This window comes from Rhamphochromis sp. 'chilingali' (assembly GCF_963969265.1).
Source record: "Rhamphochromis sp. 'chilingali' genome assembly, chromosome: 12".
NCBI lineage: Eukaryota > Metazoa > Chordata > Actinopteri > Cichliformes > Cichlidae > Rhamphochromis > Rhamphochromis sp. 'chilingali'.
Window position 1 is genome coordinate 23644051 of NC_137939.1, and position 25097 is coordinate 23669147.

A 25097-nucleotide genomic window follows, 5' to 3' on the forward strand; every position below is an offset into this window, starting at 1 on the left:
GACAAACCCACCGTGCATGGAGAGCACCCTCCTTCTTGATTGTACTGGATTAGAGTCTGATTGCCCTCATCTTGTGGCAAAATCTTATCTGGTCCAAACTTGCAGAAAAATGCAATTAGAAGCACTGCAGACACACATGAAACAAATGCTAAGAACACAGTGTGCATCTTGTCTTTGTGTTTTATTGAACTGTCATTGCCATGGGTACCAGAAGGTCTCCCAAGTAGTACATTAAAGTTGGTTGGGAAAGCAGAAGAGCCGAGTCTTCCTTATGAACAACAGATGTGACTGTGGTTGTACTAAGGAGTTCTAAAAGTGTAACTGTCTGATTGGGTTATTCCTAAAAATTAAAGCATTTCTTACAGTGAAACTGAAAATTGAAAACAAAAAGGTTTTGCGGTCAACACTTGTGTATTAATGCTAATACAGATTTTTTGTTTTTACCTTCAAAAACACAGGAGACTATAATCTTATTAGAATTTATAATAGCTCAGTTTTGTCTTCTCACTGATTTTAATACTCACACAAAAATGCAAGCAATCCTATAATAACCAACCCAATGCCAGCTGGTCCAAGACGGGTTGAAAGCGGCTCTCTGTCGCGACAAACATCATTTTCATCACACTGACACACGGTCAATTGCAGAGTGTCATGTCCAGCTATGCCCTGTTGGTCCATAATCACCAGGGGAATGGAATAGTTAAGATAAGGAAGTGTCTTCTGGCTAACAAGAGATACTTCCTCACCTGTGTGGGGTGAGAAAACAGCATGGGGGTTTGTGGCTTTTTCCCAGAAATGTTTGTTTAATATAGAAATGAGGGTTAACATATATCTAAATGTACCAACCATAGTCAGGTTCTATTTTCCACTGTTGCTTTTGTGTTTCATCCCCCAGAGTAAAGTGGAAGGGTCCACTGTAAGGAATGGCATCTAGGTCCTTTGCACGCACCTTGACCTTGTTAACCTTGTTTCCACACATGACAGCGCTGTTGTTGACCAGTTTAGGAATATTATCATTGATGTCCGTCAGGTGGATCCTGACAGTGCATGTGCTCGTGGCTGGAGGCTGACCTTTGAAACCACAGCAAAATTAAAAAAAATTGCTTTGTTATTCCAAAGATTTGTTTAAGAAATTATCCAATTTATTTTAACAATAGTAGAGCTTCTGTGTACCATCATCTATGGCAGCTATGACGACTGTGTAAACATTCTCGTCATCAACAAATCGTGACTCTCTGTCCATCCTCTTAGTTGATTTGATTTCTCCTGTTTTGGTATCAATGGCCACCCAGTCAGCTGGATCTGTTAGGAGCACAAACCTAAAGAGTAATCAGAGAGTGGTGCAGAACATATTAGATGAAAATACTGAGTTTAGCTTGTGGAAACCAAAGTTGTAGCTTTTTGTGTACTGCAGTGCAAAGGGCGTTACTCCCTCAGTAGCCATTTCTAACTTAATCATGTTATGCTTCACTGTGACACCTACTGGCCTTGCAGTGGTAAGGCCACTGTTGTATAGGCTTATTTTCTGATAATCTATATGACCAGGTGTCGATAAAGACATGATTAGCTTGGGATAGCTACCATTTCTTGTTGCTTATCACGCTTTGCAGGATCTGTTTTTTCTTTCAAGAAAGAAGAAGAAATAAAAGGGTTTAAATAAAACCCTTGTCAGTCTCTATTTTATGTTGTAGCTTACAGGCAGAATGAAAAATCTTGGATTCACATTAGACTCAATCAATGAGATTATCATGAACTACAGTACAGTATAACTCAAATTAAGTCAACTGACCCAACCTTTATGTCAAGAAGTGTTATTGCTGAGGAGATTTGGGCCACTTGGGGTTTGTTCTATAAACATAGCAGATTTAGTCATGATTTAGTAACTGAGTATTATCAATAATCAATGCCGCAGAGTTTTACTGGCACAAATGCAATTTTATTGGCCTGTAAAAAACGTATATATATTATTATTTGTAAATATTAATGCAGTTTTATTAATATTTTATTTTATTTCACTTTAAATCAGAAAAAATGATGTTACGCAAGCCTTGAAATATGCTTCTAGATATGTTTCTACTGCAAGTAGAAACATATCTTTCTACTTTCAGCTTTAGGCACAAATGTGGGTGAAGCACTCAGGTTTACATGGGGACAACTGAGCGCTACACAGCCGAGTGTTATCAAAGAAAAAAATTGTGTTGAGGATTTTTTATAATTGAGTTATTCGAATGACTCAAAGAATCATTGCAGCCCTTATATATTTATGTCAATCAAAATAAGCTTTGTAGAAAGGTTGTAGACACCCTACCTGGTAATATTAGAGTCGACATCATGAACCTTTGGCTTGAACAGCACCTTTCCTGGCTCTGCTTCCTCCTTCAAGTGCATGTCATTTATAGCTTTTTCAAACTCTGGTGGATCGTTGGTATCAATCATTTTTAGAGTGACATTGGCTCTGTCTGTAGGTGGATTTGTGCCAGCACAAACAAATATGTCTTCAATGTTTTTTACTCCAATCTGCAGGTTTATTGAAGTTGTGCGTTCAAAATTTTTTTTCTGAAACACACAACACGTACACACACAAACAACTTTTATTAAATGCTGATACAGTTTTTGTGATAAAACATTAGTGGACTAGTTCTTCCCAGAGTAAAATAATCAAGTTTTTAATCCAAGTGAGAAAAGCAGAATTACCTTGACAATACTCAGGACACCCTCATTTGTTTCTGGATCAGTTTCAATTTTGTAGATTCCTTCTTCATTCCCTGCAATAATGGAGTACTTGGCACGCCATGCATCAGTGTTTGGAGTGTCTTTATCCTCCACAGCAACTCTCAAAACATTAGCAATGGTCTCCATTTCTATTGCTTCACCGTTGTACTAAAAAGAAGGAAAAATTTCAAACGTTTAATATGTGCGTCTGTTAAAAAGCACTTTTAGTAAGTAAAATAATTGATACCTGTCTCTGCTTAAATCTTGGTTGGTGAGTGTTCGCATCGACAATGTTCAGGGTAACAACAGCAGTAGAGGACTGAGTCTTTGGCTTTGTTCCACGATCTTTTGCTTGTAAGACGATGGTATACTTTGTTGCTTTCTGAAACATATAAAATATATTTGAGATATTTGAAAATTCTACATGTTTATTTGCATGTACATTAACTTTTCAAAGATTTAGCAAGAATATCGCAATAAATCTCACATCATAGTCAAAGCATCCTTTTAAGGTGAGTTTGGCCAGTCCTCCTGGAAGTTGCTGCACAGCAATTTTGGGCTCTGCTGGAGTCTGTGAAACCATCGTGATGTTAAATTCAGAGTTGGGTGTGTTCTCCTTATCTTTGTCTGTGACCACCAGGGTAACTGGCAAAAGGCCTTTAAGAAGTTGGGTAAAGACAAACAAGGAGAGTTGGAGAGTAAATGTGGGATAAAGAAAAGGTTTTCAGTCAGGAAAACATAACTATAGAACTATGTAGTATGATTATAGTAAGATGAAATATGAGACTTTGGTTTGAAATGATTCTATATTCTCAAAGAGTCTTAATATCATTTGTTTTATTTTTTTAGTGTTTGAAATAGAAAATGTGCACACTATGAGTTATTTACCACACCGTATACTCACTTCCTTGTATATTTTCTTTTACATTAACTGTTACTTCAGGAAAAGAGAACTTGGGTGGATTATCATTTATGTCTTGTATTTCAACATCAAATGCTAGTTCCTTGTCTAGTTTTTCACCCGTATTTCTGTCCAAGACATCAAAGTTAATCTGTGGATAAAAAAAGACGCATCACTTAAAAAGCATCAATATCAGTTGCGTTTATTGTCAGAGGAATTTATATTCCAGTATTAGCTCACATGGTAAAGTGGCTTTTGCTCCCTGTCCACTTTTTTATGTGCAAAGACGGCTCCAGTGTTTTCATTGATGGTAAACACGTCCGGCACACCATCACCACTTAAACGGAACCTAAAGTCTTTCCCCTGAATCTTGTCGTTATACATCTAGTCAAGATACAATCAGGCTGTTAATTTTTGCATATTAGATTTGTCCATAGTGACCAGTCATATCATTTATCAGTATCAGTTATTTCTTTCATATAATTTCCTTACCACTGAAATCTCTACGGGGTACTGTGCATCCTTCTCTTCTTCTAATTCAATTGTAGATAAGACCCATCTTCTTTTGGAACGCACCAGGAGATCCTGATAAGGCCAAAATATGGACCAAACTTTACACCAGCTTTGTTTTCTACAGAAAGTTATTTTACAAAAATAGCCTTAACAAACAGATAAAGTAAAAATTATGTTTACCCTTTTGGAAGGGCTGCTGTACTTGCTACCATAACAATCTGCCACGGCTGCTGCAGCAACCTATATGCAACAGGAAAACATTGCTGTGAGATTCAGTTGCTGTAGCAAACTTCAGTGTGCACTGGGACAGAAACTCAGGTCTCCCTTCTATCACAAAACAAATATACACAGGAGTCCCTTCACACATATGGGGAAGTCAGTTTCTTGTTCAAATTAATCTGCATGTTAATAAGAAAAACAGAATCATTTGTACAAGTATTGGAGAAGGAACTCATGATGAATGTCTCAGTGAATAATAAGATGTTGTTTTTTTATGACAGCCTGATGACAAATTAACAGTAATGAGTGGGAAGTGATCATTATTTAATCAACTCCTGCAATTCTAACATAATTCATGAAGTATAATTGCATTGAACTAATGATTTTCAGGTGAACATCTGTAGCATTGTGTAACTGCGGGCCATAAGTGACTTGAAATGAAACCTTGTCTCTTCTTTCTTGCTCTCTTCCTTCCCTGCCTTTACAGACTTCCTCTGCTCAAAAGCCATTGCTAAGTTACTGTTAAGGGCACATATAGACAGCTAAAATAGTAAATAAATCATTAACTTGAGCACAAACAGCAGTCCCAGTGCTTAATGTTAACAGTTATAATCCTAAAGTTAAGACAGGTCAAAACAGGTTAATGATAAGGAGAACCTATAGTCCTATGTCGGGACATGCAGAGATCTTCACACACAAAATAAATATCATCAGAGGTGGGAAGTAACAAAGTGTAAATACTTCGTTACTGTACTCATGTACAGACTACTTTTTACTTTTACTGCCTGCATTTTTAAACAAGTGTCTATACTTTCTACTCCTTACATTTTCAAAGCAGCTTTAGCACATTTGGGTGGGTTATTATTTTGTCTCTGTGACCCTTCACACATCAAACCGATTTGACCCTAAACAGAAAAACGTGAGTGGCAGTCCTGTTCATGCATTAATCACCAGAGGATGTTGCATAAAAAGAGATGACGTGTACCAAATTTACGGGTTAAAAGTAGACCGGTGCTTTTTGTTTTTGCCACAACACCGGAACAACAGCAGATCTACGGAAGTCATGTTTGTGGTACTTTGGCATCGAAGCTAGTCCTACAGAAGAGGAGTGAATATACAGGGAGTGATTTTTGTGTTTTGTGTCTTTGTTGGTTGCTCTAATGTGTTTAACATATCTACAAATGAATACTGACATTACTTTTATAGAGAATAAAGGTGACCTTGGTTCTTGCAACCTGTAGAAACTATTACACAGCCTCACCATATGGCTTAGAACAAATGACATTTTTAAGTATTAGTTTAGTTTGGGTTGTTCATGATGCTTATTTTCACTAGGGATCACACACAAAAACAGATGTCTCATATATGGCAGCATCTGAACAGGGACTCAAACAAACAATTTGCAGATTACTAGTAAGGTGTACCAACCTCTGGTCTTCATCTTGTTTAGGTTGCTGTGTAACTGCTATAGTTGCACAAGCTGCACACCCTAGCACACAACCATGAGCCCCACGAAAGTGTATAAATCCCCAACAACTCTGTTACAGATACTGGCACAATACACAGTATTTTACTGAGAGATGACAGGAACTGTTGGGTGGAGCTGGCAAGAGGGGAGCTCTAGGGTCACTGCATACTACCTTGACCAAAGCCTTTCAATGAGGTCCTACTTATACATATCTATATATATCTGTATCTATCTATCGATATATAATCAAAAGTTTAAGACCACTTGAAAAATGGCAACAACAAAAAAATTGCATGGCTGGATCTTAACGAGGTTCCAAGCAGGGCTTCAACCAGTGTTGCCAACTCCTCAGTAAGGAAAATCACTATTGGCTGTCCTAAAAGTCGCTAGAAGTTGCTAAATTACGTCATTGTCATCTAATTAGCATAATTGGTCATGCTAATGTAATTGTAACCTGTTGGAGAGAGAAATAACATCGTGGAAGAGACATAAAGTCAGTAAAAAAACGTCTTAAATGCATTTATAATTTATTTAGAACTACAAATTAAATTTCTTTTAGCAATTATTGTTTTTTTTAATGTAACAATTCCAACCCTGCTCCTTTTCCGGGCTTGGACCGGCAAAAGTGACCCGAAATAGGCACTCTGGTGGAGTTACCTTGTGTGTGTGTGTTTATAAGTAGTTTTAAACCTTGTGGTCCACAAAGCAACATAACAGTAAAAGAAGAACTGACTGCGTTACGGTCAGTGCGGGAGCAGCGGCTTGGCTCATGCGCGATTCATTTGCAGTTTGGATGCATAGGTGTGAACATCTCCTGCCCTAATAGCAGCTGGGGGAGGGCTATCCTCGGCCTGTGAGCGCTTTGGCACGGGCAAGGTGCACCTGCTGCTTATTGAGAGTAAGAGCGATACGCGCTTTCACGTCAAAAAGTCGTCATAAATAAGTCTCCAATAACACCAAAAAAAAGTCGCCGGATTTGTCGCTAGTCGCTTTTTTAGAAAAAAAAAGTCGCTAAATATAGCGACAAAGTCGCTAAGTTAGCAACACTGGCTTCAACATGCTAGAAGAAGAAATGGGAGTGAGACAAGACATTTTTTGAGTATGCAATTTATTAAAAGCACTCCCATTCCTTCTTGTTGCATGTTGAAGCTCTGCTTGGAACCTTGTTAAGATCCGACCATGCAATTTTTTGTTGTTGCCATTTTTCAGGTTTTCTTAAACTTTTGATCAGGGCTCTATATTTAGTTTTTGTGTATAGTTTTTTTTTATTTATATATACTTTTATCCACATTCATCTTAAAGCCTAAAGGTCTTCTGTAAGTTTCATATAAAATAAACAAGTGAAGAGTGTGCTTAAACCTTTGCAACAGTATGAAACATTTTGTGCTTTATTTTAATATAATTGGCTCCCTCAAATACAAAATATGGAAAACCATTCAAACAAAGTACCCAAAATTTGTTGAAGTCATTTATATCAATATTTTCTGGATTTTTTTTTCTGAATGAAGAATAATCATCTGACAAACATGCAGTATTATAGCATTTAGTTTACCAAGTGCAGATGACAGGACATATATTATGTTATTAGCTACTAAATAAAATAGTAAATAATTAAATGAGCTTCAGACAATAATAGGAAGGTCTGTAGGCTAGTACATATAGTACGATGGATGAACCTGGGAGTGAGCATATAGGTGTGTGAGCAAATAGCTTCTTGATTGATTGTTTTTCCCACAACAGAAACTAAATATACTGCAAAGTAAATTTAAACACCTAAAGCACCTGAGCACCTAAAGGCTTATTCACCGAATACACTGTGTTAAAGTTCATAGTCCACAAGCTGTAACAACACTGCATAGAACAAGTTCTGCTTGCGTTGCTCATCTATCTCTTGTGAACGGATGGGAACTTATACATTAACAGAAGCTAAATGCTCTATGCAGGTTAATGTAACCTGAAAATATCATTAGATATAATACAAATAAACATTACAGAAAAAATATCAAACATTGAAATTGATGTTTATCTTCAGTGGTGAATACAATTATCTTTTTTGGGTTTAACAATAAGAATAAGAAAAAGAATAACAATAAGAATTTATAAGACAATCCCTTATCAATACTGAAGATTATTAAAAAGGTTGTACTCACCAACAGAAAAAGGGAGATCCTCATCTTGCTCTACACTCCTTAGAGCACTCTGCTGGAGTGCTCTAAGTTTCAAAAACAGCTTGACTAGGAGTGCGGGAAAGCCCTGCCCACAGCTGCTGTAGAGAGCAGATTGGCTGACTTTCCAGTCTACACAGACCTGCGTCTTCATGCTGTACTATTTGATGTATCAGGGTGCAATAAATGTATTTTTTTTCCAGTTTTGTGCAGTAAAAGACCAGTTGGTTATGCATCCCATAAATGTGCCTGTATAAATGTCCTTCATGAGAGAATGTATAAGCTACTGTGAGTTTTTAGTCTGTGGGTGTGCTTCGCAGCTCAGGTGTACATCCCTCCAGCTCTACAGCTCAGGTTACCGTGTTTTATTTATGCGCGGCCTACATCATATGCAAATGAAGTTTGACTCCACAGATCCTTCAGCTTAGTCGCTTTGAGAACCTTTTAAGCACACAGGTAAAAGTAGCTTCACTTATACTCAGTCAGTGATATGTTACACACACTCTGTATGTGCCTTCTCTACCTGCGTATTCCTATAATTCCTAAATATTTAGTACTGAAGCTTTGCAGTTCTTTTCAGACTCAGAGTCAGTGGATTTGAATTGTAATTAACAGTTATTATCATATAATCCTTGACTAATGGTAACTGTGTCCACCTTGCCAAAGGCAATGCTTTTTGGCAGGTTTTGGAGGTATTAGTTTTGGCTTCCACAAAGTTGCAGGTAAACAGTTCCCGCTGACTAAGCCTGGTTATTAAAATGACGCATCTGTATTTAAGGAGGTGAGCCACATCTAAAAAAATAAATTTGGATGGTGATTCACTACTTTAACACGGAATCAAATTACTTCGTCACTGATGTTTAACACATAATTTATTAAACTTATATATGAATACTGCTATATTCTTGAATACTGTTTTCTCTCTCCCATGGGCTTTGTTTTGTCCCGTCTCCCTATATATGTATATTAGGGGTGCAACGATATTCGTATCAATATTGAACCGTTCGATACAGTGCTTTCGGTTCGGTACGCATATGTATGAACAATACAAAATTTTTAATTTATTTTATCAACTTTCCTTCTGACGATGCTGTCTGTGTTGAGCGCTCAGTGGATCTGCGCTAGACAGTGCAGCCTAGGCGGAGTGATCGAACGCAGATTCACTGAGCGCAGGGCAAGCTAGCGAGACAGGAGAGATGTGGCGTTGGAAGTATTTTGGTTTTCATGTGACGTATGACCCTGAAGGTAAGCGCGTCATGGACAAAAGTAAAACAGTATGTCGGATGTGCCACGCAATGCTCAATTACATTGGTGGGAACTAGTGCGTTAGCGCAGTTAGCTCGTTAACGTGTTGGCCGTCCAGCCCCAAGCACTGGGCGATCCGCGGTAGCTCGTTAACGGAGATTTGCCGTGTTGTGGTGTTAAAATCATTTCAGATTAACGCTGACAGCACTAGTGGGAACAAAACGAATGTGACTGCACATTTACTCCGACATCATCCTAGTGCAAAGACAAGTGGAAGCAGACAAAAACAACAAGCACACATGGTACAAACTTTACCCGAGTCATTTAGACAGCCGTTAGCACATGATTCTCCTTATGGGGACCTGATATGTTTAATATGCTGCCCAGAAGAAGCGTATAGTATAGCTTTTATTTTGGAAAGAGCCATTTCTCTGTAATAAACTCTCTTTTCCAAAGATGAGTGATTCCTCAATCAGATAGATTTATGTTTTTTATTACTTTGTTGTTTCAGCAACATTAAATTTAAAAACTGTACTTTTGAGTTAAAATATATATTTATAATTTTAATAAATGACAAATTAAAAAGGCATGAACATTTTTTTTGTATCGAAAAAATATCGAGTGACGGAAGGGAACGGTAAGTGACGGAAGTGATGTTGTAGGTGACGTCAGACGCCGGAGATTTTGGCGGAGAAAAAGCAAATGGTAGCATAGAGTTTAACAAAGGTTTTCCAAGCTTCAGTATTACCAAATATACTAATCAATTGTCATATAACTAACAACATCTGTTTTATCATCTCTAACACCCTGGAGGACAACGGGGAGAGTTTAGACGCTCTCCAAGATTACATCGACCGCTGTTTTCAAGATTTAGTAATGCATAAGGCCCAGAGTGCATCTTCCCCGGCCAAAATCGAGACGCCGTCATCGAAGAGAAGTCGCCAGGCAGACTCCCCCGGTACAACATCGCCTGCCGGCAAAGACATCGCAGAAATCCTGGAGTCAATCGACAAGCGATTGTCCAGTTTCGATGCGAGGCTGTCCCTGGTGGAGATTTTACACCGGGAATTTAAATCTCTGAGAGAATCCCTGGAATTCAGCCAGCAGCAGGTGGAAACGCTTGCCGCTGAAAATGCCACGCTACGGGAGTCGGTTAAATCTCTCACCGATAACGTGACCCAGCTAAACATTGAAAATAAAAAAATAAAAGAGTCCGTTATCGATCTACAAGCCCGTAGCATGAGAGATAATCTTGTGTTTTCTGGTATTCCAGAAACTGCCGGAGAGGACGCAGAGGCAACGGTGAAAAACTTCATTAAAATCCACCTGAAGCTGCCGGAGGACACCGTAAAGAACATCGACTTCGATAGAGTACATCGCTTGGGGGGCGCGCGGTCGCGGACCGGGAGACCACGGCCTATTGTGGCCAAATTCAGTCAATTCAAACAGAAGGAACAGGTGAAGAGTCGCGGCAGAGAGCTGAAAGGAACGGACTTCAGCGTGAACGACCAGTTCCCCAAAGAGATCCTGGAACGACGCAAGGTCCTGTTCCCAGTTCGACGTAGCTTCATCCAGAAAGGCTCCCGTGCTGTCATCGCCGTGGACCGGCTCTACGTGGACGGACAGCTTTACCGCGACCTCGGCACCACACCGTGGTTATATTAACTGCACTCCAGATAAGAACCCGCTACACTCTTTTCTTATTCATTCACACTCTCTCCTTTAACATGAGTTTAAGCTAGTAATATCAATATGATGTCATAGCAGATATAACACCGTCACCCTCCGTCATTGCTTTAATTGGAATGTTTCCGTTTCGTTTCTTTTTTTTTTGTTGTCGCTCACAGTTCATGTGGTTTCTTTCTTTCTCTTGTCTTTCACTGCTGTGGTCACCTACTTCCCCACTCACCTACAAACAACACCCTCTATTTCTCCATATTTTCACAACACGTTCACGCAAACGCATCAGCTCAACGGCAGCACATTCACAACAGCCTCACAGCACGCACAGACTTGCAGGACACATAAGCAAGCCACGCTTGTTCATATTAGTGAATATTCACACACATAGTCAGACTTATGGAGTCTCTCACCACACTTCTTTTTCTCTTTCTATTTACAAACAAGGGATGTTTCCATATTCTCTCCACCTGTCTAAACGAAACACCCAGCATACATCATTAGACATACACGCACAATTAAGGGCATGCTGAGGTTTGTCACATGGAATGTAAATGGAGCTGGCACCAGAGGAAAGAGGTTAAAAATATTTAACCAGCTTAAAAAACTACAGGCAGATGTTGTTTTATTACAAGAAACTCACAAACCTGTCACAGGTTTAAATGAACTTAAAACACCTGAGTTTCCTAACGTGTTTGCAGCCGGTTATAATTCTAGACAACGGGGAGTAGCAATTTTAATACATAAAAATGTTAATTTTACAGTACTCGATACAGTTATAGATCCAGAGGGTAGATTTCTAATTATTAAACTATCAATATTGAACAAAAAACTATGTATTGTTAGTATATATGGTCCAAATGTTGATGAACCCTCATTCTTCCACGGTTTTTTTAGTGCACTCTCTGAACACCTTGATTGCACACTCATTCTTGGCGGTGACCTCAACCTTGGACTAAATGAAGAAATGGATAGGCTCAACACAACAGGAACTCAGCGTAATTGGCAATCCACAAATATAATCAAACAGTATATGAACGACTTTGGTCTTTGCGATGCTTGGCGCTCTCTTCACCCCACCAGTAAGGAATATACTTTTTTCTCGCATGTTCATCACTCTTACTCTCGTCTGGATTATTTTTTGGTCAGCAGCTCACTGCTGTGTGACATTTCAGACACTGAGATTCATCCTATAGCTGTCAGCGATCATGCTCCTGTATCTTTAACACTAATGCACAAGAATAATACTACGCCAAGTAAAAACTGGAGATTTAATATATCACTACTTAAAGATGAAGACTTTATTAAATACTTTAAAAAGGAATGGACTTCATATTTAGACTTTAATGACACTCCCGGAATATCTGCTTCTGTTCTATGGGAAGCAGGGAAAGCTGTGATGAGAGGTAAAATAATTTCTTTCTCATCACACAAAAAGAAAGAAGAAAACAAAAATATTCAGGAATTAGAAAAAAACATCAAATCACTAGAAGAAGCCTACGCGTCCCACCAAGATCAGGAAACATTGAACAAAATATGCAAAACAAAACTAGAATTAAATGAAACTATTAATAAAAAAACACAATTCCTTATACAAAGACTTCGCTTGCAGAATTTTGAACACAGTAACAAATCAGGTCGATTTCTAGCTAACCAGCTAAAAATAAATAAAGAAAAAATAACTATATGTGCTGCTAAAGATTTATCGGGGAACACAATATATGATCCTGGAAGAATAAACAACATTTTTAGGGATTTCTATGAAACTTTATACTCACCACAAATAAACCCATCTAAAAATGAAATTGATCTGTTTCTTGACAACGTAACTCTTCCAAAATTACTAGACAGTCAAGCAATGGAACTGGATTCGCCACTGACGCCAAGTGAACTCCAGGAAGCCCTGATAAGTATGCCCAATAATAAGGCTCCAGGTCCAGACGGCTTCCCTGCAGAATTCTACAAAGAATTCTGGACAATTTTGGCACCAGTATTCCACAGCATGTTGCAGGAAATCGAGGAAAAGGGCAGACTACCACCAAATATGAATTCTGCCAACATTAGTCTCCTGCTAAAACCAGGCAAAGACCCTTTATTTCCCTCAAGCTATCGTCCAATTTCTCTTTTAAATGTAGACCTTAAAATAATCTGCAAAGCTCTCTCAAAGAGATTAGAGAAAATGACCCCCCTCTTAATTCATCCTGACCAAACTGGTTTCATAAAAGGTCGGCACTCCTCAACAAACACTCGTAGATTACTTAATTTAATAGACTACTCATACGATAAAAACATCGAAACCATAATATTATCTCTAGATGCAGAAAAAGCATTTGACAGAGTTAATTGGAAATTTTTATTCGCAACTTTACACAAATTTGGTTTTGGAAACTCTTTCATAAACTGGATAAGAATATTATACAATTCCCCAACGGCTCGTATCAGAACAAATGACCAGACATCCTCCAGCTTCTGTCTCCTGAGGGGCACCAGACAGGGATGCCCACTCTCCCCTTCACTTTTTGCAATTTTTATCGAACCTCTAGCAGCAGCATTTAGACAGGCTACAACAATTAAGGGCATAAAATGTAAGAACATAGAACATAAAATCAGTCTCTATGCGGATGATGTGTTGCTTTTTCTGCAAAACACACAAACCAACCTCTCTGAGGTAATTACTTTAATAAACTGGTTTTCAAGAGTTTCAGATTATTCAATTAACTGGCCAAAATCTACAGTTCTCCCCATTAACTGCTCCTTCCATAATTCTTCCTCTGCCCCACTGCAATCCGGAAATATTAAATATTTAGGTATTAATGTCTCTCCTAAGCTTTCAGACTTAACTAAACTAAACCACATCCCACTTCTAAAGAAAGTAGAAGGCGATCTGACTAGATGGAAATCTTTACCCATATCACTCATGGGAAGGGTCGCCACTATAAAAATGATGATCTTGCCAAAAATAAATTACTTATTTTTGATGATCCCTAACAAACCATCACAAGATTGGTTCAGATCTCTGGATTCATATATTTCCAAATTCCTTTGGAAAGATAAACCCCCGCGTATTAGCTTAAAAACGCTACAAAGAACCAAGGATAGAGGAGGATTAGATCTGCCTAATTTTCACCAATACTTCTTAGCCAACAGGCTTCAGTTCATCTCAGAATGGTTAAAACATACCTTCTTAGTTGAGCCCTGGCTAGATGTTGAACAGGCACTATGCAAGGATCTAGAGATTTCAGACCTACCATTTATTAGCTCAAACATCAAAAGACATGAATGCTTTAAAAGTATCAACATCAGCTTTTCTCTAACAGCATGGTGGGAGTTTCTAAAAATAACGGAGTCTTCATTAATCCCATGCAAACGTACACCTATCTGGAATAACCCTGACATATTACAAAACAATAATATGATTAATTTCCCAGAATGGAGTTGTAAAGGAATTAAATACTTAGAACATATATTAGAGGGAACAGAATTTATTCCATTTGACAGACTAGTTGAACAATATGGGATCAACAAGACAAGGTTTTTAGAATATCAACAAATTAAATCCATAGTAAAAAAGAAATTTAACCTCAGTCAAGTTGAATTACAAACACCACTAAGTGCGGCACATTTTCTTACTCTTAAATCCCCCAAATTATTATCTAAAATATACAGAACACTTTCTAAATTAGATGAATCAATATCCCTTCCTACTGCAAAGTGGGAAGCAGATTTATCAGTCAACCTAGACCAAAACTTCTGGTCTCAGATTTGCTTAAAAACTTTTAAATTAATTAAAAATCCCAGTCTGCAATTAATACAATACAAAATACTTCATAGAGTGCACTATACAGGTCATCGGATGTTCAAGATGGGCTTTACATCTTCCAACAACTGCTCACACTGTCAAGGCAATACACCAGACAATTACATCCACGCTCTTTGGTTCTGTCCACCAGTGCAAAAGTTTTGGCGCGAGATATGTGAAGACTTATCAAAGTGTCTGAAATGTAACATTCCAACTTCCCCCTTAGTGTGTCTACTGGGCAGCTTAGATAATGTCACTTCAGAAAAGAATATAGCCCATATGATCTTCACTGCCCTATGCATAGCCAAGAAAACAGTCCTCATGAACTGGAAAAATAAAAATAATCTTAATTCTAACCAATATAGAAATTATCTATTAGATTACATTAGTCTTGACACAGCCTCTACCACCACATTAGATCAATTGCTCTGGGCCCCTTTTATCAGCTCCATCATCTAGTGGGGGTGGGGGGTCATAGTTTGGTCCCGCCTTCACTGTTGTGATTGGTGAGGGGGTAGGGACAGGCTTAGGGCGTCGGGGGGTTCCCCGGAGGCATCTTCCTTGGGGGGCTCAACCCGGGGTAGCGGTCACGTCCGGTTGGGGGCTCTGTTGGCTCTCAGGTGACTGTTTCCTCGCGGCTGCGTGCAGCGGGGCTAGGGGAGGGTCTGTGCTGACGGGCGTGGGTTACTGACCTGGCAACCTGGCTGCCCCTGGGTGGGTCCGGGATGGGCGTGAGGTTCTGGGGGCGCTCCGTCTCTGGGCTGGGGCCCGGGCCGGGCCTCGGGGGCTTGGGTCCTGGTTGGTGTGTTGCTGGGGTTGTGGGCGGGTGGGTGCATGGGGGCCCGGCCCTGGAGCAGGGTGCCGCCGGTGCGTCGAGCCGCCTGGGGGGCTCTTCAACTGGTGGGGGGGATGGTCACATCTTGCAGGAGCTTTCTTCTCTTCAGGAACTCTCTGCAGGAGGGGGAGATACAGGAGAGGTGGAGGAAGATCTCAGCCTGGGCGTTTACCGTCTTATGTAGTCTGGAAGATGTGTGGATGGTGGGGTGGGTGCAGTTTTCTCTGTGGTGGGGTTGGGTGGACTGTCCAGGGCTCTGTGGAGCCGGAGGGCGCTACTGCACTGGGCCCCGGTCTGATGGGCCTGGGCCCCCCTTCCCTGGCGGGTCGCGAAGGGTGGGAGTGCCTACTGGGGTCAGCGGGGGAGCTGGCCCCAGGGAGGGGTTACCTGCCCCTCCCTTCCTTCCCTCCCCATCTCCAGCTGCCTCCCTCTTCCCGCTCCTCCACAACCACCCACACATGCAGGGTCTTGGAGTGGGGGTATGTCACCAGGGTGCAGAGGAGGCTACCCCCCCGTCCCCTTCTGGCTGCCTCTGCCTCAATTTTATCCCACAACTTAGACATTCACATTATTCACACTCTCATTACACATACATATAGGATCTTGGGGGTGGGCACAATCACGGAGTCCAAATTACCATCAGGGTGTATACCTCACCCCTGACGTCGTTGCCCACCTCTCAATTTTAAATACACTTAGTCATTGAGGGCTAGCAGGAGGGACTATGCGCTTACCTGATGCTCCTTGGCAGGTAGCTCCATGCCCTCCTGGGTTTTAATTGCACCTTAGAACACATATGCATCAACACTACAATGAGCGGGTGGAGGGAGGTTTGGAGTCTTCTCCCACCCCCATTCTCTGCGGCCTGCTGGAGCGGGAGGGCTAGTAGGAGGAGTTGGCCGTCCGACTGCGGTCTGGGGTGTGGGGCCTCCCTGCTGCTGCGGAGTCGGGGTGGTCTGCCTCTCCCCACCGCAGGGAAAAGGGTAACACCACCTGGGTCTGGGTGCAATTCCCCCCTCCAGGGGCAAGGGTACCTAGACCCGGTTTGTAGAGTACGCTTGGGGAGTGTGATTGTGTGTACAGCGTCTCTTTATGTCTGTCTCCACGTTGGTTGAGTGTGGAGTGAGTGCATATGAGAGCATGAGGGTGGGAATGGATGTTTGTGTCTGTGTGTGCCTGTATGTCTGTGTCTATATGTCAGGTTGGGTATCAGACGCCACCTCTCTGGGGACACCTCAGGCCCTCCAAGGTTTGGAGGCCTATCTCCACCCACCACCACTTCCCCTGCCGGTGGCGGACTCCCTCAGGTGTCGGTGTGTTGGTGGTTCTTTGTGTCTGGGGGTGGGCGTCCGGGTACACACCGGCTCACTCCTTGGCGGCCGCTTGTCGGGGCCTGGGGCCTGGGGCTCGCTCGGGCCCCTTTGGAGGTGGGGTGCCCCCGGCCTCTCGGCCTGGGGCTCGGTCACTCAGGCACAGCTGGGGGCCGGCGGAGCTCACGGGCGCGTCACTGCAACTCCCCCTGACTTCTGCTCCGCGGCTGCTGGGCGAGCCCTCATCTGGGACTCTCCTCAGCTCTTACTGGAACAGTGGCGCGGCTGCCCCTCTGTTGGTCTTCCATGGTCTCTTGTGTTCTGGGGGCCTCTGGATGTCTGGAGTTTTGATCTCCTCCATACCCGCTTCACACCCTGGAGGACGGGGCTGTGGCCCCCCCACACTCCCTAGCAGATCATTACATGGAGAAACCTTTGGAATGCAAGCATGCTGATCCACACAGGTATGCACACATGGGTATTCACAGACGCGGACTAAAGCTTTCTTGGCTGCTGCCTCAAAGCACACTGTGCGCTGTCTATCTTGCGTGCTGCACAATATCGTTTATTATTTAGTAAATATTGATATCTATGACTAGCTAGTTTATTGTGATGGTGCTTTGTTTTCTCTATTATTATGTTGCTCTTTGTTGTTTGCTGTCTCCTCTGTTTGTTTTTTTTGTTTGTTTTTTTTTTTTTTCTCCATACAGGTGACCCAGGAGTTCTTTTTTTTTCTCTCTCTCTTCCCCCCCCCCTTCTCACCGTCTCTTCTCCCCTTTGGTTTTCTTTCTTTCTCTCCCCCTCTTTCTCTCATTCATTCCCCCTGTCCTATTTATTAAAAAAAAAAAAAAAAAGAAAAAAAAAAATGACAAAGGATGAACTGAAGCTCTGCCATCACGTAATGTCGCATACTGCTGTTTCTGATGTCATTTAGAAAAAAAAGAAAAAAAAAGAAAAAAAAAAAAGAAAAAATATCGAACCGTGACACCAAAGTATCGAACCGAACCGAACCGTGAATTTTGTGTATCGTTGCACCCCTAATGTATATGTATACAAACTTGAATTGAATTGAAATTGAATAACTCTGTGTACTTGTACTTGTGTTGTATAAATTAAAGGGATAGAGAAGCTAAATCAGAAAAAAATTACATTAAATGGGCCCTAGTGTAACTTGACCACGACATCCCACATATAAAAAAAAGCTTCCAGGTGTTTTGTTTCTTTGTTTTTTTAAAAGAAAAATATTTTAAAAGTACACAAAATGGGCAAGTGCAACTCATATCCTGGAGCCTTCCTAAGCAACATAAAGAAGGTTCAAATTGTAAACCTTAAAACTCAGTAAAAAAGTAAAACTACCAAGCCTAAAGGAGTACATTGATAGACTGATGCCACTACTAAATGACTCGTGGCCACTAAAGAAAGAAAACTAAATTCTTTAATCTCTAAAATCTACGGAGGAGGTAAAGGTCTGGCAGCTTTTACTATCAGAGTTATGATCTGAATGCGCTAGTTGTGCCAAATACATTTTGCTTTTCCATCATTAGCTCTGTAAATACTCTATAGGCTTCTCTTGTTAAGATGTTTGTTTTATCTGTTATTTCAGTTATTACGTAGCAGTATGACAATCTGTAAGACAGGACAGGCTGGGAAAAAAAACGCCACACTCTTGTTTATTAACCACTTTCAGTTAATGTCAGTTAATGAGTTCTAGCTCTTTCTAACCTGTTTCAGTACACCGTGATGGGAGGGGAGGCTTTGTTTCTGTGGAATGCAAGTATGAAAGTATCTGCAGGGTTTGACACTAGCGAGGCCTGGCCCAGTGCCAATAAAAAATAGAGAGCTGCATAAATCGGTGGCTGTTTGGGCCTCCTACTACTGTTTGTAGTAGGATTGTTATGATACAGATAGTCACTATACTGGACTGTAATTTCAGAAAATTATAACTATAATTTTAACTTGTCTGTAGAACAAAAAAATACGGTGATAAGGTGTATATATGATAATATATAAATAAAAAAAGACCAGAAGTAGAGTATCTTTTCTATCGTTCCATTGTGTTCCAGTTCTAGTGACTTGGCATATTTTATACTGATCAAATAGAGTTGGCAAGGTTGCCATTGTTTCTCTCTATTTCCTGGTTGACCTTGTTTAACCTCAATCTGGCGCTGCTTTGGAGAAACATAGAACTTTTTAGACAACAATAATTGAGTTTTCTTAGTAAATTAACACTGTGTTGTTCAGTGCTGTGAACGTCAACTATGCATTGATTATATGTTGCAGACAAGGACAGCTGGACACCCGACAGCCAAGTAATCATTCCTGTTATACTTGGCCTGGAGTCTGCCTGGGCCACATGTGCGGCTGGTGCATTGTAATTAAAATTCTCTCGGGAGAAGTCACAAAAAAACAGGCAAACATGAGGCATCCACACGGACTCATCTGATAAAATTTATGTAACTTGGCCCCCAGTGGACCCTAGCAGACTTGTGTGCATGGAAAGTATTACCAAGGCTTTAAGCTGCTATTGAGTGAAAATCTTCCTATGAAGATTTCCAGGGATTCCTGATATATTTTAAAACATGTACACCTGTGTGAAGACATATCCGCAGAGCTTCAAGATGACAGTGATTCACAGGCATTTAAAATTTCACATTTTTGCATTTTCCATAGATGAGTTTTCAACTGTAAATACCCATTCTTACATATTTATCCCTATATTTGTTTGATAACAGGAATAGTGATGATAGCGTCACAATGAGGAGGGCAAACCCCAAATCTGAAATAAAAACCTTTTTCAAAAGTTGACATCTTATCTTTTTAACAGTATGTGAATGTGTAAACCTTCCCTGAAGAAACCAAATATAGTCATTTGTAAAACGACCTGTTCAACAAGCTTAAACATGTGGGAAAGTAATTTGCTTATTTTCATCTGCTTCCTTGCAGCCTCCACTATTTTCAACACAACCACAGCGTGCTTGCTAGGTTGTTGAACCAGACAAAATGAATTCTGGCTCTATGAAGAGTGTTGGCTGGTTAGTTGACAGATTCTTGTGGAGTTATCTGCAGGCTTACAGTAGTTGCCTCCAGAGTCTGTATATGTGTATATGTGTATATGCGTGTGTGTATTCGTGGGAGCACAGTGCCAAACCTCTCCAAAAAAGTTATAGTGTAGTAAGTACTATCTTTCTAACAATACCCATACCATTATATCAAAGCAGGAAAAGGACCATAGGTGGAATGTAACAATAATGTTTACTTAAGTAACAAATAATTTACTGCAGCCCCAAACCTTTGCTTGAGTGTGAATTAGTGTTAATGTGTTAAACAAGAACCACATAGTTTAGATGTATATATGTATTTAACTTTTATGATAACATTTAGACCATTTAATGTTATGGACATTTAGTTTTTATGTCGGTGTGTCTTTGCTCTGTATCTTGAAGTTATATTATAAGTTTATGTAAATGACATATCAACCTCCTGAGGGCTTTTTGGATGGTGTGCCATAAAGCTGTCAAAATGAGCTGAATTGAGAGAAATCCTGCTGAGGAGCTTTGTACATAAATTATATACAAACAGCCTTCATCTATGGAAAGACAGGGATATATTCTGCTCACTGCCTCGCGTCGACTATAAAAGTTGTCGTCGATGATTTTGATAGTTGACGTAATCATGATTCGTGATGGCTACCAGATAGGCAGCCCTATCTGGTAGCCATCTCTGTACTGTATAACAAATCAGGAATTTAACAGATCAAATGTTTAGAAGTCAAAACTTGTTTAAATGATTTTGTTTATACCGGCATTTGAGCCAGCCAACTTGACTGGAGAAGCTGGAACTTAATCAAGAGTAAACCTCGAAAACTAGTTTTTGTCTTTCAATTTCAGTAAATAACTAATTTGGCATTTGGATTCTAGTTTTACTATTCTTTTGTTTGTTTTTTTGTACAAAAAACATCACTTTGAAAAGTCATTATAAAAACAACAATTATATTTAAGTATTAAAAATATTATTTCATTATAGTGCTTGAGCATAAACCATAAGCTGGTGGTTAAACCATTACAAAAAAACAAACAAAAAAAACCCCCCAAAGAAATCTTAGGTCATAACCTAATTTAAAACATACATGCATCTATTTTCTTCTGCTTATATACAGGGTTGCTGGTGGGCTGGAGCCTATCCCAGCTGCCAGGGGGCAAGAAGCGACTTAAAAAACTGACATGAGTGTTGCCTATTGTAAAGTGCCAGTTATAATATTGTGTTTGAAAATGAAGCAAAGTGCACACAAGTTCAAACCTGCATATTAGGTTCAGTACTTGTACTTATTACTGCTATACCTGCCTCTAAAGTAGGTTGATACTGTATGAAAGAACCTGGCCTGACCTTGTCAGTTAGAAAATAGTTACACAAGACAATGCACAAATAATAAATATAAACACACAAAACCGTTTTAAGTGTTAGTCAGTGTCAGTTTAGTGAATGAAAGGTGTGGAAACAGGTATATTTGCAGCTGGTTTTATTATATATGTATTTGTAGGAGATTCCTTTTTTGAGCTCAACGTTTCAGAAGGAGGCTTTGTAAATGAAGCACACACAAAAAGGGGTTTACTAAGGTTTGCAGCGGACATTTTGCCACAAAGAAGCATGTCTTACTTTGTACCTGATGTGGTTTTGATAGATGATAAGTAAGTGTTTATTTATTTGGAATGGGAGGAGGAGATGTAAGTGCGTAACTGGCAAAGATGGATGGAGGCTATGGCTTCAGTGCCAATAATTTGGCTCTGCCCTGTAACTCTTCATTGAGTCCTCACCCTGCATATTCAGAGCCAAGCCTAGCATATCCGTGCTCTTCAGTAAGTAGTGTCCCGATGAAGCAGACCAGAACCTACCTGAACTGAACGGTGTAAGAGAAAGGAAGGGAATCCCCTCAGCCTCACATAGTCTCACACAGCCTGTAGAAAAAACATGCACATGGCACAGTAGTGATATCTTCATTAACATATGGATAAGCTGAGAATTAATGGTAAATGTTATATTTTCTTCAAGACAACATAAAAGTCAGCTATTACAGACAATTTAAGGTTTATACCGTGGAATAGTTTGTAATAACGCAACTCCTCTCTTAGTTTATCAGGAGAAGATCCAGATGATTTACACAGAGGACAGCAGTCCCCAGCACCTTTTAAAAAAAGAATAGTTATCCTTGTATCAAAAACGTTGATTTACCTTCAGCATCTTCTTGTATATATGATTTGTCTGTATTTCTTTTGGCGTGCTTTTATGCATTCATTTTGTTAGTATGTTACTCTCGCCAAATTTGGTCTATTCATTTTTGGCTGTTTTCGTTACTGGATCACCCACAGAACTCTCCACTCCCATTTGTGAAACTCAAACTAGCAGCAATTTGCCCTGCTTTGTAAGTGTGGCTCCTTAAACTCTGGGCAGGAGTTAAGAATTTTCCCTAAAAGTGTGTGACGTCTGTAAAAGCTGGTTGAAATGGGCTGGAATGAGCTTATTATATTATATTATTATAGCCAGTATTGGAAATCAGAACCTGACTAACAATGTAGTGGGTAGAGGGTGTTTTATTCTTATACATTAAAATACGTCATTTAGGTTGGTGGTGCATTGAAGGCCCGCCATAGCAGTGCTGTTGTTAGTCTACTTAAAACCCACAGGGTATTACACAGAAAACATGAGCAATGGATGGAGTCGACAAAAGTAGTCAGAATGTTGTTAATAGTGAAGGATTGACTGTGATTCCCACAAGCTATGTGGTTTACAGCTACATGTTATAGTGTGTTGCTTTTAAGCAGTTCAGCAAAAACGCTGCTTGTCACGATGATGGGCAAAACAAAGAAGCCACAGATAGCAGTTGCTTCTATGAAAGGTGATCCAAAACAAATTTGTCAAACTGGTTGAACTAGAAAGCTAGCTGCTGGGCACTAAAGCAGCCAGTATATTATGGAACTATATATCTTTGTGAGTTGCCATTAAAATTTTTTACATGTAGTGAGGTTACTTCTCTTGCAGTCTATTTATTAATGCAATGCTGGAACATCAGAAACAACAATGAAGCAAAATCCGCAAAATCTGAAGCAAATGAAAATACTTCCAACTGTTCCAACTATTATTTTTATTTTTATTTTGCAATAAGATGCACACATCATAGGAACACTGTATAAAGGTTGATTTGGAAGTAGTCACAGGGCCGAGCTGGGGAATGCACGAAACTTTTGGCATCTGCGTAGACACACATTAAACACTGAGCATTCACACACAAACTGCGTTCACCTGAGTCACTGCCACTCCTTCTAGCTATAAATATGCATTGTCCAAAAAACACGTCAAATGGCGAACAGGTGCCACCTGCATAGTTCAGTAATGCAACACTAGTAGTACTGAAAACATATGAAGTTGTCACAAGAACAAAACACCATGCATTTGTAAATACAATATTTCCATTCATGATTCTGTAGTTTCCACATGCATAAAGCAATAATTTATAAAATCTTAAAGAAATATAGGTTTTGGCAGAAGGAGGAGGGTATTCACTGTGACTCGTTTTGGTGACTCATTTCTAATATTCTTCTTTTTATCTTTCCATCACAACGAGGAGAGTTCCCTGACTTTTATTGTGTATTTTCCACTTTGAACTCTGTATAGGCACATCACCCTTCGAGCCAGATGCTGGCAGATTGAACACTTGCACAAAGGCATTCTCACACTTAGGACAAAGAAGTCACAGATAATGGACTAAACAGCTCATTCTAACTTTTCTTCTTTTATATCGATCACTGAGGTCTCAAGGTTAAAAGTGGAGCTTCACTTAGAAAAATGTTTTCACTTACTTGTTTTCACTTTAACTTTTATCTTTCTGTGCTGGATAAAGACTTTGTCCTTTCTAGACTCTCAGAATTACTTTCTCTTTCTTGAGAGGAAGAACTGAAGACAGTGACGTGTTGTTTTAGCCTTGCTTAAATGTGTACACATATACATAGCAGACATAAAGTTAAACATAAATGCACCCTTCTGGAAGTCTAAAGTTAAGAATTGAGCTGTATTATGCAGCTTTTGCATTTGCATTAAAAGTCTTTCCAGCACAAGTTATTTAGGTCATGAGATCTTGGTTTCATAGTCACGGCCCTTTGAAATGAGTCACACCTTCAGGAAGGTGTTCATAGAGAAGTCTGATAACTTGCATGATGGGAATAGTATCTGTTGCACTATACAGTGGGGCAAAAAAGTATTTAGTCAGCCACCGATTGTGCAAGTTCCCCCACTTAAAATGATGACAGAGGTCAGTAATTTGCACCAGAGGTACACTTCAACTGTGAGAGACAGAATGTGAAAAAAAAATCCATGAATCCACATGGTAGGATTTGTAAAGAATTTATTCGTAAATCAGGGTGGAAAATAAGTATTTGGTCAATAACAAAAATACAACTCAGTACTTTGTAACATAACCTTTGTTGGCAATAACAGAGGTCAAATGTTTACTATAGGTCTTTACCAGGTTTGCAAACACAGTAGCTGGTATTTTGGCCCATTCCTCCATGCAGATCTTCTCGAGAGCAGTGATGTTTTGGGGCTGTCGCCGAGCAACACGGACTTTCAACTCCCGCCACAGATTTTCTATGGGGTTGAGGTCTGGAGACTGGCTAGGCCACTCCAGGACTTTCAAATGCTTCTTACGGAGCCACTCCTTTGTTGCCCGGGCGGTGTGTTTTGGATCATTGTCATGTTGGAAGACCCAGCCTCGTTTCATCTTCAAAGTTCTCACTGATGGAAGGAGGTTTTGGCTCAAAATCTCACGATACATGGCCCCATTCATTCTGTCCTTAACACGGATCAGTCGTCCTGTCCCCTTGGCAGAAAAACAGCCCCATAGCATGATGTTTCCATCCCCATGCTTCACAGTAGGTATGGTGTTCTTGGGATGCAACTCAGTATTCTTCTTCCTCCAAACACGACGAGTTGAGTTTATACCAAAAAGTTCTACTTTGGTTTCATCTGACCACATGACATTCTCCCAATCCTCTGCTGTATCATCCATGTGCTCTCTGGCAAACTTCAGACGGGCCTGGACATGCACTGGCTTCAGCAGCGGAACACGTCTGGCACTGCGGGATTTGATTCCCTGCCGTTGTAGTGTGTTACTGATGGTGACCTTTGTTACTTTGGTCCCAGCTCTCTGCAGGTCATCCACCAGGTCCCCCCGTGTGGTTCTGGGATCTTTGCTCACCGTTC

General features: G+C 40.2%; 2 protein-coding genes across 2 annotated transcripts in view; one reads left to right on the forward strand and one right to left on the reverse strand.

The window, feature by feature from the left end:
• The window catches only part of cdh26.1 (cadherin 26, tandem duplicate 1), an 85481-nt gene extending 76463 nt beyond the window's left edge, over positions 1-9018 (reverse strand). The window contains exons 1-13 of the mRNA XM_080899473.1: positions 7964-9018; positions 4307-4366; positions 4106-4198; positions 3854-3997; positions 3617-3764; positions 3200-3369; positions 2960-3094; positions 2695-2880; positions 2309-2556; positions 1174-1319; positions 847-1071; positions 525-746; positions 12-124 (exon numbers count right to left, since the gene is read on the reverse strand). Of these exons, the coding sequence (XP_080755599.1) occupies positions 12-124; positions 525-746; positions 847-1071; positions 1174-1319; positions 2309-2556; positions 2695-2880; positions 2960-3094; positions 3200-3369; positions 3617-3764; positions 3854-3997; positions 4106-4198; positions 4307-4366; positions 7964-7987 (1914 nt within the window). The 5' untranslated portion in view covers positions 7988-9018. The remainder of the gene's footprint in view (positions 1-11; positions 125-524; positions 747-846; positions 1072-1173; positions 1320-2308; positions 2557-2694; positions 2881-2959; positions 3095-3199; positions 3370-3616; positions 3765-3853; positions 3998-4105; positions 4199-4306; positions 4367-7963) is intronic.
• Positions 9019-9872: 854 nt separating this feature from the next.
• LOC308407362 (uncharacterized protein) lies at positions 9873-13139 on the forward strand. Its single transcript, XM_080898935.1, has 2 exons — positions 9873-10181; positions 10497-13139. The coding sequence occupies exons 1-2, from the start codon at positions 10100-10102 to the stop codon at positions 10886-10888; spliced, it is 474 nt and encodes a 157-aa protein (XP_080755061.1). The 5' UTR covers positions 9873-10099; the 3' UTR covers positions 10889-13139.
• The last annotated feature ends 11958 nt before the right edge of the window (positions 13140-25097 follow it).

Bases quoted from the DNA above. Each gene is read 5' to 3' on its own strand.
- LOC308407362 (XM_080898935.1), top strand. From the start codon at position 10,100: ATGCATAAGGCCCAGAGTGCATCTTCCCCGGCCAAAATCGAGACGCCG. The intron at 10,182-10,496 runs GTACAACATCGC...CTGGTATTCCAG, and splicing joins TCGCCAGGCAGACTCCCCCG to AAACTGCCGGAGAGGACGCA.